Source organism: Amblyomma mixtum, chromosome 1 (assembly GCF_055824585.1).
Source record: "Amblyomma mixtum isolate Tamu chromosome 1, ASM5582458v1, whole genome shotgun sequence".
Classification (NCBI taxonomy): domain Eukaryota; kingdom Metazoa; phylum Arthropoda; class Arachnida; order Ixodida; family Ixodidae; genus Amblyomma; species Amblyomma mixtum.
Window position 1 is genome coordinate 47,690,361 of NC_143012.1, and position 14,287 is coordinate 47,704,647.

Genomic DNA, 14,287 nt, shown 5'->3' on the forward strand with positions numbered 1-14,287 from the left:
TATGCAACCAATTAAGGAGGTATTGTTAAATATTAAGTTGAAAAATTAAGCACTTTGAATACATAGTACTAAGCAGTTTAAGAATCTACCGTAGCAGCTGCATTCGACATCGCTCCGTTTGCAATCCAATCCAGTATCCAAGCAACGTCGCACCGGCGTCTGTTTTCTCCGTGCACGTTGTTCGGTATTTTGTGTGCTGTGGGTGTTAGACGTCGTATTTTTGTTTACCATATCATAAAAATACTTCACTATGGTGAAGCTATCACAAGACCTCATACAAATGGCCGCGCAGTCCATAAATCCAGTTCGTGACAGAGAGCTAGACTTGAGAGGTAGGAACATGTCCCCTCCGTCAGTTTCTCAAACGTCACTTTCTCCCATTTAATGCTCCTACTATTTCTTTGAAAACTTCTTTGTTTTTGGTGCAGGTTACAAGATTCCCGTCATTGAGAACCTGGGAGCGACACTGGTGAGCTCATAGAAGTCTCCTGTTGTGGTCGAGTCGAACTTTGCGCATTCTAAACTCTGCCGCTAACATGTGTTTGGTTCTCGAACTTATGGAAGTAGTCGTATCTTTGTTTTTTCCTGTTTTTCATTAGCTTTAGCATGCGCATACTTCAGTGTAGAGTTTAAACTGGTGTCGACTGGTCGGCGCGCCTGTGGTTTTGAACCGCGCTCACAACAAACTCCGGTTTTAAGAACACTCCTGTGGAACGCGTATTCGCTCCTTCGTGTAAAAGAACGCTATTCGGTGTTACAGAAAGTGGAAGAATGTTCCGACGGTCACCTTGCTACGCACTGTACGCTGTGCACATACTTTCCAGAATGACAAGTGCACAATTTTAACCCAAAGGTGGAATAAATGGACTGGGATGATTATAATAGATCCAAAGATAGGCGACGCAGGCAGGCGACAAACGCATGGGCCTGTTTTACTGCTCGAAAAAGAGCTGCGCTTCTTGTATTGCTCTACAGGTAACTAACACATGTTATTGTATCCGTCGTGTCTGTGTATCTATATATATATAATTCCCACAGTCATGACTATGTTATCAAGTGCAGTCTGCGTCACTTTAGTGTCGAACGCTCAACAGCGTACTGCCCTGCAAAAATTACCAGGGGCACTTAAGGAACTAGCTTGCAAGTAATGCGAAAACATTTGCTGTTTTATCCCAGTTATATTCCAATTCCATTCAATTTCTTTGTAGTTGATGTAGTGTGAGTATTATTACTGACTATTACTGGTTAACATTTTGTATTTTCCCGCCTTTGATGACGTCACATGTTTCGACTAATCGCGAGCTTTGTAGCGCTGCCACTTTTTTGTGCGGCGCTGAGTTTGCGTTTATGAGCCTTCTAATGCTCCCATATTAATAAAGCAATGCCTGCCAAAGCAGCTAGGTTCTTGAAAGCCACATAGACGTGCAGGCAAGTTGGGCACGAGCAATTCTCCCGAAAATCACGGTCTCCTGTCTAGTTTTATTTTTTGTCTGGTGCACACCTCTCGAACGCATGATGTAAGGGTGACACAAACTGCATGTTTCAGGTGTATGTGAAGACTGAAACGCAGAGCAGTGTGTCTTTGGTGTTGGGCTGGCGTTTCAGTACTTATAGTTTCAATGAGCCGTGAGAAGCCAGACAGTGAGCCGATCAGCATAGATGCTACCCTTCACTACGGCGTCCCTAATAGCCTGAGTCGCTTTGGGATGTTAAACCGTTATAAATAAACAGACAAAGCATAGATGCTAGAGACAACACAGTGGCCGTCGTTGCCAAGGAAACACTGCTGTGTGTTCCGGCCTTAACTGAAGGCCTTCTCTGTGTTTTTTTCTCTTTGCGTTATCAGCTATTCATCGTGGAAAACCAGCTCGCCCAAGTAAGCACCCTGGCATTAGAGCGTCGTAAAATGATGGCAGTTAAGACCACACATTGAAAGTGTTATTGTGGTGTTAACAGTTTTGAGATCGCAAACAAGTTGAGCTGCTTAGGTGCCTTAGCATCTCTCGGCAAACACACTATAGTGGTTGTCGAGATTTGGATGCAATCACTTGACTCTGCAGGGGTGAACTGGGGCCATTTTACGGAGCAATCACAATGTCACAACAGTCCCAAAGCTCCGCTCAGATTGTTGGCACGGACCAGCATGTGTGTCGACCAACAGGAGCATGACTTTGTGACCATTTTGTGACTGCTTTGAGGTTGCGATTGTTTTGTAATTATGCCCTTGATGTCTTATCTTCCTGTATCGTTCAATTATATTCATCTACGTATTCACGGTGGAAGAAAAATTGGGAGGGAGCATGACATCAAGCAAGACTATTCATGACAGCACAGTGAAAAGTCAATCTCACCCATGACCATGTTTATGGGGTATCTTGCTCACTGCACAAAAATAAAAACTAGTAGGTTTGTATTTAACAAAGTCTGCTGAAAATAAAGGGTTGAGGCGGTAACATGTTGGTCCTGATTCAGTTGTTGAGGAGAGAAATAGCTTTGTGAGCACCATTGAGGGAGGTTCTCCATCTGCCATCATGCTCACCTCTAGTTCTTTCCTCTGTACACACATCTGTTGACACCAACATGGAATCAAAACAGTAAACGTCGGATAGGCAGCCGTTCAGTTGCCATTGGAAGGAGTCGACAGCCACTGCACTCCGCTGCAGTGTTTGCTGCACGGTTTTTGTACATTTGTTTCCCAAACACATGAGAGTGTGGCCTGCAACTTTTGTGGGAAACCATAGTTGTGTGCAGTACGTTTATGAGTGCCCCCCCCCCCCCCCCCCCCCCCCCCCCCCACTCGAAGTGTGCTAACTTGACGTGACACACGCAGGACCAGTTTGACTCCATCGACCTCTCCGACAATGACATCCGGAAGCTCGATGGGTTTCCCCTTCTCAGGCGGCTCAAGTGTCTGTTGCTCAACAACAACCGCGTGTGGTGAGTGAGTTTGTGCGTAGCCAACTACACAGTGAACAGAACTGTTTTCAGAGTAGCATTGACAATAGTGGGCAGATAGTCCCGACTAGTAAGAGAGCGCTAGGGATGGTTGTAACCTCTCAGGAACAGTCCACGCTTGGTGTTCAGTCCGTACATAGTGCTTCCACTCCTGCTCCAACAGATCTGTTCTGCTCCAAATGAGATATGCTGCTCCATCATATGGACAAAGCTCGGGAGACAGTATTAAAGGTGCACTGAAGAGGAATCTGAACTTGTCTTTTTGCCGCGGGAACTCGATCTACACGTTCCTAGCATTCTTAGAAACTGCGCCTTATTGCCCTATATGGCCGATTTCCCAAATTAAATCGAATTAACGGCCGGCTCCCGCTTTTTTTTTTTAATTCTGCCTCGTACGGTGGGCGGAGTCGACCAACGCATGGAGTGCCTTTCACCCAGTCCCGTGGCGGCTTGCCGCTCTGCCATCGGCGGAGCAATACGTAGTAGTCCGTAGTAGCAAATAGTCCGCACGTATCTTTATTTCTGCGGGCTTATTTTGCGGCTATATTATCTGCGAATGAAACTATTTGTTCATGGAAACCTAAAAAACAAAATAAAGTGAAAGCAAAGCCTCCACGGAGCTGGCTGAAAGGAACTTCACGCGTTGGTTGACTCCGCCCACCGTACGAGGCAGAATTAAAAAAAAAAGGGCGGGAGCCGGACGTTAATTCGATTTAATTAGGGAAATCGGCCATACAGGGCAATAAGTTGCAGTTTCTAAGAATGCTAGGAACGTGTAGATCGAGTTCCCGCGGCAAAAAGACAAGTTCAGAATCCTCTTCAGTGCACCTTTAAGGGGGTACACTACCCTAAACAGTGAACTTTTGAACCGGTTGCTTGATTTCATTGAAACTTGTGGGGCTAGTGTATATTGCTGGTGGGACCACCTCTGCTAAATTTAGTTCTTCTAGAATCAGTATGAAGCAGGTTATGCAACCTTTATGCCAAGGATGACTATGCTTGCTTAGGAAAAGTATTGTTTGAAAAGTAAGGGTAATTTTTCCAATTTTTTGTGTTATGTGGCATTGGGAATGTCCAGAGCACACAACTGTGGAATTATTTTACTTAATTCTCCTGTATTTTGAAAGGATGATACCATATAAAGAATGACATTGGATTTTCCTTTTGCATCAATCTTTTGTCATTTTTTATTGTGAAAAGAGGGAGAAAATAGACAAACTGAGTGCACAGTTGTGTTGCTCACAAAATTTCGCTGCAGAAAACCTGCTAAAATACCAATATTATCAAGTAATATTGGAATGATAGTCTTTCTAAGCTGACAGTTCACTGAAGAAACAGGAGATGAGAAATATAGGCTCACATGATTGAAAATCATCCCATTTTATTTTAAGCACTGCAGTGTTCAAGACAAGCCCCCCCGCTGATTAGTAAAATTTGGCAGAGGTGGTCCCAGCAGTGATATTCGCAAGTTTCAATGAAATCAAGCAAGCGGTTCAAAGTTCACTTTTAAGGGTAGTGTCCCCCCTTAATTAATGCTTTCAGTGCAGTGCTGCCTTTCTACCGCGCTGAGTAAGGGTCGTCTTTGCACACAAGTAACCACCTTTCAGTTGATTTGCTGTCCATAACGCATTCCACTCACTCACAGCCGCATTGGGGACAACCTGCAAGAGCACCTGCCCGCTCTGGAGACCCTGGTGCTCACCAACAACCAGATCCAGAACCTGGGCGACCTGGACCCGCTAGCCAGCATCAAGACCCTCACCTATCTCAGGTGAGCACCCGCTCTTTCACAAAAAGAGAGTCGCACTTCAATTACATGGAAGGGCTAATCCCCTGAGTAACCATTTTGCGTTTGGTTTCGGCTGGTTATGTGTGTAATGGGAATGGAAACCCAAGCAGCACAGTTAATTGGCCCAATATGGGAAATTTCTGGTATCACTTCCAATATTGGGCCAATAAGGGAGTAATTACTCATTGACGTCCACCCAAGCGCAGCCATACGGCTACAAAGGAAAGCTATACAGCTTTCTCGGAAACTTCGTAGTTAAAGAAAAATTCGTCCTGGTCTGGGGTTCGAACCCAGGACCACCGCTTCACCGGAGCAGTCGCTCTACCAATTGAGCTAACCAGGACGGCAAGCTTATGGTAGGGCGAGAGCAAATTGATCAATAACTCGAAGTGGGAACAGTGTTGACCAAATGTTTAGGTCAACACTCCACCTTGGGGGTTTCCCCTAAACATTTGGTCAATATTGGGCCAACATTTGCCAGTACAGTCAGGGACAAAAGTCTCCGGACCATGTGTTCCTCAAACGAAGCTTATAGCTCTACTATCAGACAGCGGCTGGAGACCGCACTTGTGGAGATGAAACAACAAAAATTTAACTTTTACCTCTACAAGTGTGATCTCCAGCTGCCGACTAATTGCAGAGCTATCGGCTTTCTAGAGGAACACGTGGTCTGGAGACTTTTGTCCCCGACTGTACATTTCCAATATTGGGCCAATTATCCGATCTGCTGGGGAAGATGTAGAAGCTGAACTTGACATTGAACGGAAAACGAGTTGAAGAGTCTGTCGTATTTTTTGCTGCTGCCTTTTCTAATCTTTTCTGGGTGCTTATCAGATAAGCATCATCAGATAAGTACTCAGTGCGACACTGCAGAGCCTTGATAATTGATCGTAGGGTTATTCGCCCAGTCAGTTTCATTTAAGTGCCTGGCAAATCAGGGCCCACTACAGTGTCACGTGATCCCCCCCCCCCCCCCCCCCCTTCCCTACCGAGGCTGTTGACAGTCGCGTGTCCTCAAATCCTCGAAGACCTCTGATGTGACATCTTTACAGCTGGCTTGGTGAGTGGCTTTTTGTCAGTTTCCTGTCATCACTGTGCATATCATGTGATAAACCTGAGGCAACTTGTGCCATCATAGGGACTGTTCCTCCAGTGAATAACTTATGCCATTTTTGCCGTTTCATGCATTTGGCACGAAGTTTAGCGCGGAGATTATATAATGCTACCTCTATTCTACTGATCTGGTGCTACGTGACCAGCTCCTTGTAAGCTGCTGTGTAGAAGCTTTTTTCTGTACAGTACGGTGCATCATAAAGGGAAACACTTGATTCACAGATGACCAGTGCACACACAGTATGCAGCAGTGTTGGTCGTCCATTGGCACTAATGTATTACGTTAGGTACGGGGTGAGTCTACCGAGTCTGGCTAGGCTGCACTGGCATTAAGTAATTGCCAGATGAAAGTGAGTGATTCAACTGCCGTAATTGCTGTGGCTGTGAGAAGCTAGTTCTCACACTTTCCGCCGTCTGTCTTCTCTTTGTTGTAGTCTGATGAAGAACCCCGTGACGGTGAAGCGCCACTACCGCTCCTACCTCATCCATCGGATCCCGCAGTTACGGGTGATTGACTTCCGGCGCATCAAGCAAAAGGCAGGTTTGCTGTCTTCCTCCGGGGAGCATGGGGGGCTCTGACCATGCCCTGATCATGGTCAGCCAACCAATAGGAGCAGGGCTTTGAGTCTTGTTTTGAAACTGTCTTCAGATTGAGAGCGTTCTGTAGTTCAGCCTCTGGGCGTTGTCCCATCACGTGTGCTCGTATGGCCTTTGCCCTGCAGTGAGTGTAGTCAAGCTGATGATGATGATGATTATGTGCTCGTTGGCAGTGTGCCGCACCATGTGCGGAAATGCCGGAGATTGCATGAGACCATCGATTGCTTCCGGTCACTTATCTTCCTTAATTCTGAAACTATATTCCTGGTTTCCAAATATTGCTATTGACTTAAAAGCCAGAATTGAATAGTGCATTATTCGCTTTTCTTTTGAAAACGTTTGAATACTTGCACAGTCTTACCTTTTTTTTTTTTCCCCACCCTACGTCATCGATCAGAGACACTTCACCTTGCGCTCGATCTTCATTACCGGCTGAAGCCGAGCAGTAGTGGCAATGTAGTGTCATATTGGGCAGTGACAGAGAACAGGAAATACCTTGGTGGAACTGAATTATTGTGTTAAACTGGCCCTTGGGCTGTATTTTTTGTAATGTTTCGTTTTAGTTTCCTTTCGCTCAGTCCCATCAGGTGCTTCTCCTGGTGACATGTACGGAACGAAGTTGTGATGGGTGTGGTAGAAACGTGCCCGGGGTGCCGCTTACTGGCGTAAACGCTCCTCGCACCCATGCTGCTCTGGCAAATTTGACGCACCTGGAAAAGTTTTTCGGCACTCCTTCTGTCTTGGGAAAGAAATGGTGCGGGCGGTTGGGCTGTGAATGAGGTGGAGAATGGCCTCTGGGACGCAGTGGGACTGGATGTGGAGGTTATCATCATCATCATCATCAGCCTGACTACACCCACTGCAGGGCAAAGGCCTCTCCCCTGTCTCTCCAATTAACCCTGTCCTTTGCTAGTTGCCGCCACTGTATCCCCGCAAACTTCTTAATCTCATCCGCCCACCTAACTTTCTGCCGTCCCCTGCTACGTTTGCTTTCTCTTGGAATCCACTCCGTTACCCTTAAGGACCAGCGGTTATCTTGCCTTCGCCAGATAACCGCTGGTCCTTAAGGTAGTAGGGTGGCTAATGGCAGCACCGTGTCCAGACCAGCCCTGCCCAGGATTGGTCGTTTGCTCCCCCACATCTTGTTGCTTTCGTCACGATTGATGTCACTGTCAGACGGGAGGAAAAACGGTACGAAACGTTTCAAACTAAAGCCAAAAGCCCTTGGTCACCTTCCCTTCACCACGTGCAACTGTTGCTACTGTTCAGGGCCTTTTTCAGTCTTGCGTTGGTGCGCAGCTTGTCTTTACCTGTGGTGGTTGGCCGCAGGAGCGCCTGGATGCCCAGCAGCTGTTCAAGGGCAAAAAGGGCAAGCAGCTCGAAAAGGAAGTGGGCACAGTGAGCGGGGGCGGGCCTTCTTCCCGTGGCTCCGCCTCCCAGCAGCCCCCGCCCCCTGGCGCTGGCCCCGCCCCCTCCTCCTCCCCCGCGGGAGGCAGCCGCAACAACCAGCTGGAGGCCCTCAAGCAGGCCATGTCGCGCGCCACCACCCTCGACCAAGTGGAGCACCTCAGCTCGGCCCTGCAGTCGGGCGCACCGCTGCTGCCCTCTGGGGGCAAGGCCTCGTCCTCAAGCACGAGGCCGCCAGGAAGTGGGTGTTTCCGGCACGGGGGCAACGCACCCCCCTCCTTCATTCCTTTACTTCACTCCTTTCTTCTCTCTCTCTCCTTCCTCTCTCCTCCTCCCTATCCTTGCTGTCCTTGAAGTGTACGTATAGGTGCCGTAAGCTGCGCGTTAACTTTGTGTTTACTTCCACTGCAGCCTTTTAGGATGTTTTGCAGTGCATGCACACCCAGCCCTACTCCTGTCCGAGCAGTGCCCTAGTTGGTGTGGTGCTTGGCTGCTGAGCACAGGTTCGGGGGTTCGAGTTTAGCCACAGTGCCCACATTTCATTTTGGGCAAAGTGCTAGCATGTTCAAACACTGCAAATGATCTGTGGTTCTGCTGGTGGCTAAGCGAAGCCTGTGGTTGGGCTTCGCAGTGCAGTGCACAGAGTCCCCTTTGCACCCAGGAACCTGATAGACCAAATGGAACATCTTTACTTCCTCCAGCTGTGCCTACCTTTTATTCCTCCCCCTTTTCTCCTCACTATTTTGAACAGTTGCTTTCTCGTGCTCTTATGATAGCTCGCATGTGGCCCTTCGTATCCAGCATCCAGTGAAGAACCTTTCCATCGCCGACGACCCACTGTCGTGTGCCGGCTTGTCACACCAATCGTGTGTGCCGCGATAATGGCGTGGAGCGGGAAAAGAATGCATTTCTGAGCTGGAGATTCGTTTGCAACAAGTGGGTGGAGCAAGTTGTCAGGCGGGGTGTCAGTTTGGAGCGGCAGTCTTTCCACTTCGTTTTCAGAGTAGGGCTCTGAGCCTTTGGGACTCTCTCCTTTCATCTTTTCCTTTAATCTTTCACTTTCCGTCATTCCCGCCTCTCTTACATCCTTCCTTGTTGCCTTCTTTCTTGTTTTGCCTTTTTTTTGTGTGTTTACCTGGTTCTGTTAGCTGTTCTTTTTTCTTTTTGTATGATGATTTAGTTATTACCAGGCCTGTGGGATGAGGCAGCTTCCAGTGCCAACTGTATGCTCTCGACCCCTCGATACGGATGATACCCGATAAGAGAGAGAGGTCTCGTCAAGAGCACTAGACATGCTCAGACGTTCCAGTGATTCGCTGTGGGCTGACACTGTTGGAAGGTGTTTAGGTATAAGATTGGTTGCAAATGTAGCAAAGAGAGCGCTGCAGGCCTGAAATTCCTTGCTACACATCGGGATGCAGAGCTTCTTTGCCGACACCGATCTTATTGGTATGTCCTCCGACTGTTGCAGCCCTCGGACTGTTGCAGCCCTCGGACTGTTGCAGTCCAACTGTCGCAGGCTGATGAGTATGCCAACCCTCCACCCAACCAGCTTCTCTTGGTGTGGTGACATCACCCGTACACTCTTTGAACAGTGTGACTTCGTAAACCACTCTGCCGTAATGTAGTGGTAGAGGCAGGTCTCTACATGCATTGAGCACATAATCACTGACTACCATCGGAATGCGAGCTGTGGGGACTGAAGCACTTCTAGCACTGCTTACAGGTGCTGGTTAGTCGCGTGTAAAAAGCTTGAGGCTGGTGTCGGCGAAGTTTTGAGCTGCAAAGACGAAGCCAGAGCAGATTTTTTTGTGTGCTGCCTGAATTACGCCTTCTACTGAGACCACCAAAAGTTACACTGGGGAAGATTCTCAATAGCAGCATTGAACAGGCGATGTGTGGCATTAAAGCGAAACTGAGAATCAGTCGAAGTCTGTTTTGCCCACCAGGCCAGAAGCAGGTGCAGCGGAGGGGTAGGCCACGAGAGGTTTATTCCTCATTTATGATCTCTGAGGTTAGGCCTCCGCAACAAGAGGACAGGGTGAAGTTGTCAAGTCCATTCTGGTCCTAAAACGATAATAGGTCGTTGGCAGTCGTACTCAATGCAAAGAAGGAAAAAGAAGGGCACGCGGGGACCTTTTTTTCATGGTCGAGAGGTGCAGTGACTTCCAGAAATGAAAGCAGTGGATAAAGCGAAAGTTGAAGCTAGTTTGTAGTTTCGCTTGGTTCATGCAGGCCTGCAGGGATGTTACAATATTCGCTAATGCCTCTACACTCCTGTTAATAGCTGGCAGCATGTGCTTGCATTATCTGCATCGTTTGTTCTTTTCATCTTCATTTTTTTCAGATATGGTTGAAAAAAATTGTATGTTTCGAAACCCGTTTTTTTTGAGCAGAGCTGTCTTGTGGCAAAGAGGTGAACTGTCATCCGTTCGTATCTTGGTAGTATTTGCGTACTTTCAGATGTCACCACTTATTTTAACTTGTCTGCGTTTTGTTGCTTGGGTTCTCTAATCTGTTGGTAGGTCATGGAGTGTTCTGGGGTGAAATATAGGTTGTGTGGAGAGATGCGCATACTCACCCGATTAAGAGGAAACTTTAAAATCCTGTCACTTGGGTAAGTAGAGCTCACCTTGCATAGAATGGTGCTCAGGTTGCTGCGAAGTTTAGCCTCGAAGCTCCCAGTGCAACAAGAGAGAGGGTTCAGTTGGCAGCCAACATTCAGAATTGAGGCACGCAGCTGCAAGTTCTATAGCCCATGAACTGAGAGAACTAGTGCGGTTATCCTTTATATTTCCCGCATTTAAGAGCGCGTTTCGAGATTTCGTGGGGTCTGCTACCACCCTGAGATCACAGCGCCATCTGGGGCAGCACCTAGAAAACAGCACATCTCGCATCTCATTCGTATCAACTCTAGTAAACCAAACAGCTAACGCTTGTTACTTCGTCTTCCAGACGGTGGCTGCCTTTTTTTAGTGTAATGCTCAGTGTTTCGTTTGAAACATTTTCTACGCCATCTTGACACAAAAAATTTCGAGAAAGTATCAGAATTTTCATTTATGAGTAATACCTTTAAGCGTGGGACTTCATACAGTGCAAAATTCTTGGTAAACGTGCACTTTTAAATTTGATGAAAACTTGACTTAAAAGATATAAAACTTTCTGTGGGACCTTGCCCCTGTATTGAATGTCAGCTTACTGCGGTAGGTCTAAAGCGCCTGTTCTTGGAGCATTCAAGGCAGGGAATGCGTCCTTTCTATACCACAGTTCGCTTTGTTAGTTTTAAGTCTCTCGAGTTAGATAGCCATAGCTTCATCTTAACTTCACCTACTTAAAATTTTTTTCTTCAGCACAGGAAGCAGTCTGTTAGAAAAATGCCCACAGTGTCTGCAAGGCTCTACTGGTTCTAGATCTGTCCAAAGTTTTATGAGGAATATTCTTTCGTGATATTTTCAGTTGGACAAATAGAATTAAGAAATGTCTGTCTTTGAATCTGTAGATGGCTTGTTTATATACAGGGTGTTTCACGTAACTTGAACCAAGGATTTAAAAAATGCGGTAAACCGCAGCCCACTGAAACCAATGATACATTGTTTGCTATCATGCGACGCTCCTCAGAATATTTTGTTTATTGCACTTAATTAGTTAATTAACTAAGATGAATTATGCAAATTTTCAAATTATCATTTTAGTGCCAAGACAGTTACGTTAGGTTGTAGAGCAGGTTTATAAACAACCGATCCAGTTTATTGTAGCATCGTTTCTCCTACGGGGTCCTTTTTTCTGGCATCATATTTCGCGGGCTTTCTTTAGATGCCGGAAAGAGGACCCCGTAGGAGATACGATGCTACAATAAACTAGATCGGAGGAGATACGATGCTACAATAAACTAGATCGGTTGTTTATAAACCTGCTCTACAACCTAACGTAATGCTCTTGGCCCTAAAATGAATATTTGAAAATTTGCATAATTCATCATAGTTAATTAACTAATTAAACGCAATAAAAGAAATATTCTGAGGAGCGCCTCATGAGGGCAAAATGTATTGTGAGTTTCAGCGGGCTGCAGTTTGACGCTTGTTTTAAATCCTTGGTTCAAGTTACGTGAAACACCCTGTATATGACTTCCCTTCCTATATCTTCTGCGATTCTTTCCGATGTTTGAGGACAAAATGTAAAATGGCAACTAACGGAAACTAACGGTGGACTCTCCAGTAGAGACAGGCACCATCTGTCTTGTGCTAGAAACCTTGTCTATTTAATGTGGGATTATGGGAAGGAAGCTCATCACCAGCCATTGAAACTCGCAGTAAATGTTTCTTGGATCTTTTTTTCAGCGGAGGATGCCGAGATGGAGGAAGTGAACGGCCAGTGAGCAGAGGAGTCCCACAGTCACCCCCCCCTCCCCACAAGTTTTTTTTTTTCTTTTTCTGCCAAGACAATGTGTTTCTGAGACAATGTGTTTCTCAGCGCGCTTCATCAAGCCACATTTCACTCCTCGTTTATTTTTATCTTTTTTTTTCTTTCAGTCTCTCTCATGCTGTCAGCTGGCCAAGGTGACGTACGCAGCCTTGTCTCGTATGAGGTGGTGGCTGCTGTTTTTTTATGTGCTTGCATGGACAGCTTGATTCCTTAACCTTAAAAGTGCTGTCAAGAACAGATACGGCACATTTGGTTTTGTATGGCCAGCTGCAGTGCAGCATGAGAAGAGATAAGTCGTGGAGGTTAATAAAAGTTACGAAGCCATTTTTGTTTACGTTGGCTGTCAGTGTCTTGTCTGTGGAATCTGCTGCTTTGGTTGGGGTATTCAGCTGTGGTGCCCGAAGTTGCGGGTTTGATGTCTGGCCACAACAGCAGCTGCATTGAGATGGAGGCACCCGTGTACAGAGGCGCTTTGGTGCAGAGTAAAGAACCTTTGGGGATTGTTTCGGACCCTTCAACTATGGTGTGCCCTGTGGACTAGAGTTTTTTTTAGTAAATAGAGCATCGTTTTAATTCTTGTCGCTTTTTGTGGTGTTTTTGCATCGAGCTAAATTTTTCGGAAGTATGGTCAGCTTTTGGTACCTGTTTCTGTTTGATAGGTTTAGGTTTATCGGGGTTTAACGTCGCAAAGCAACTCAAGCTGTAAGGGATGCGTGCACTGGAAGATCCCCAGGTGGTCGAAACTCCCACAGCCATTTGACTACTGTGTTCATTATCAGGAGCTGCAAGTCTCTTCAATTGAAAACACCAGGGAGTCTATCTGTTCAAGTAATCTCTAGTTCAAGGGGAACAGTTCAAGGTAAGCTAAAAGGGTTGAACTAGACAGTCTGATTCTATATATTTCTGAAGGGAGCCGAAGTGCTTATGATCATGACTATGTTTACTGAAAATGAGGCCTATATTTTAACAGTCTCATGTATGCAGAAATAATGAGGTGCTGAAGAAAAGTTGGCCAGTTATTGCTGCTTAAAATTTTTTGCATTGATAATTTTTGGAGATGTTTCTTTTGGCTCAGTAAGCAATGTTTTCACAGAATGCTAGTTACCATTTTATATGACTTTCAGCGTGGCAAATCGATTTTATTTTCAGTACATAAATCATAATCTTTAATGTGGGATGTGAAAGATCCCCAGGTGGTCGAAATTACCCTCTCTCTTATGTCACTCCTATGTTACTCCCTTCCCTTACAGCGCGGTTCAGGTGTCCACCGAGATGTTCAAAAACCAATTTACCAGAAGACAGTAGTTTTCTTTTTCCTTTCGCGGCAATCCGTGCGTGCGTATGCCCGTTCACATAATACTGCATGAAATGCAAAAGGCGCCCGTGTGCTGTGCGATGTCGCTGCACGTTAAAGATCCCCTGGTGGTCGAAAGTATTCCGAAGCTCTCCACTACGGCACCTCCTTCTTCCTTCCTTCTTTCACTCCCTTCTTTATCCCTTTCCTTACAACCCGCCGCGGTGGCTCGAAAGACGCGGGCTCGATCCCGGCCGCGGCGGCTGAATTTCGATGAAGACGAAATTCCAGAGGCCCGTGTACTGTGCGATGTCAGTGCACGGTAAAGAACCCCAGGTGGTCGAAATTTCCGGAGCCCTTCACTACGGCGTCCCTCATAGCAGTAGTCGCTTTGGGGCGTTAAACTCCAATAAAATCAAACCAAAAAAAAAAAAAAACCTTCCCTTCCAGCGCGGTTCGGGTGTCCACCGAGGCATGTGAGACAGATACTGCTCCATTTCCTTTCCTCAAAAACCAGATTTCCATTTTTTTTCATTCAACGCATTCAAGCGATTAAACTAGCCATGATTCGGGCTGCGACTTGCGGCTTTGCACCACATATTGTGAGACCTGGCGCTGCTTTTAATGCCAGTGTTTTACAAATGCACTAGAACGAAGGTTTGCCATAATAGGATGCGGAAACCATTTTGGGCAAGAAAACCGAGCAGACG

At 46.4% G+C, this 14,287-nt stretch overlaps 1 protein-coding gene across 2 annotated transcripts; it reads left to right on the plus strand.

Annotated features, from left to right (window-relative positions):
• The first annotated feature begins 145 nt into the window (after positions 1–145).
• Positions 146–12,617, plus strand: LOC149366249 (U2 small nuclear ribonucleoprotein A'-like). 2 transcript variants are annotated; one of them, XM_089549822.1, is made up of 7 exons: positions 146–332; positions 429–469; positions 2,831–2,937; positions 4,601–4,726; positions 6,292–6,394; positions 7,784–8,102; positions 12,199–12,617. In XM_089549822.1, the coding sequence occupies exons 1-7, from the start codon at positions 251–253 to the stop codon at positions 12,234–12,236; spliced, it is 816 nt and encodes a 271-aa protein (XP_089405948.1). In that variant the 5' UTR covers positions 146–250; the 3' UTR covers positions 12,237–12,617. The 2 variants fall into 2 exon arrangements, with proteins under 2 accessions (XP_089405948.1, XP_089405942.1); XM_089549816.1 differs by lacking the exon at positions 12,199–12,617 and having other exon boundaries at positions 7,784–11,444.
• The last annotated feature ends 1,670 nt before the right edge of the window (positions 12,618–14,287 follow it).

What these genes read in the sequence shown, in the direction of transcription:
- LOC149366249 (XM_089549816.1), top strand. Translation starts at nt 251, where the DNA reads ATGGTGAAGCTATCACAAGACCTCATACAAATGGCCGCGCAGTCCATA. An exon ending in CAGAGAGCTAGACTTGAGAG is followed by an intron (nt 333 to 428) that starts GTAGGAACATGT and finishes TTTTTGGTGCAG; the next exon opens with GTTACAAGATTCCCGTCATT. An exon ending in AGAACCTGGGAGCGACACTG is followed by an intron (nt 470 to 2,830) that starts GTGAGCTCATAG and finishes TGACACACGCAG; the next exon opens with GACCAGTTTGACTCCATCGA.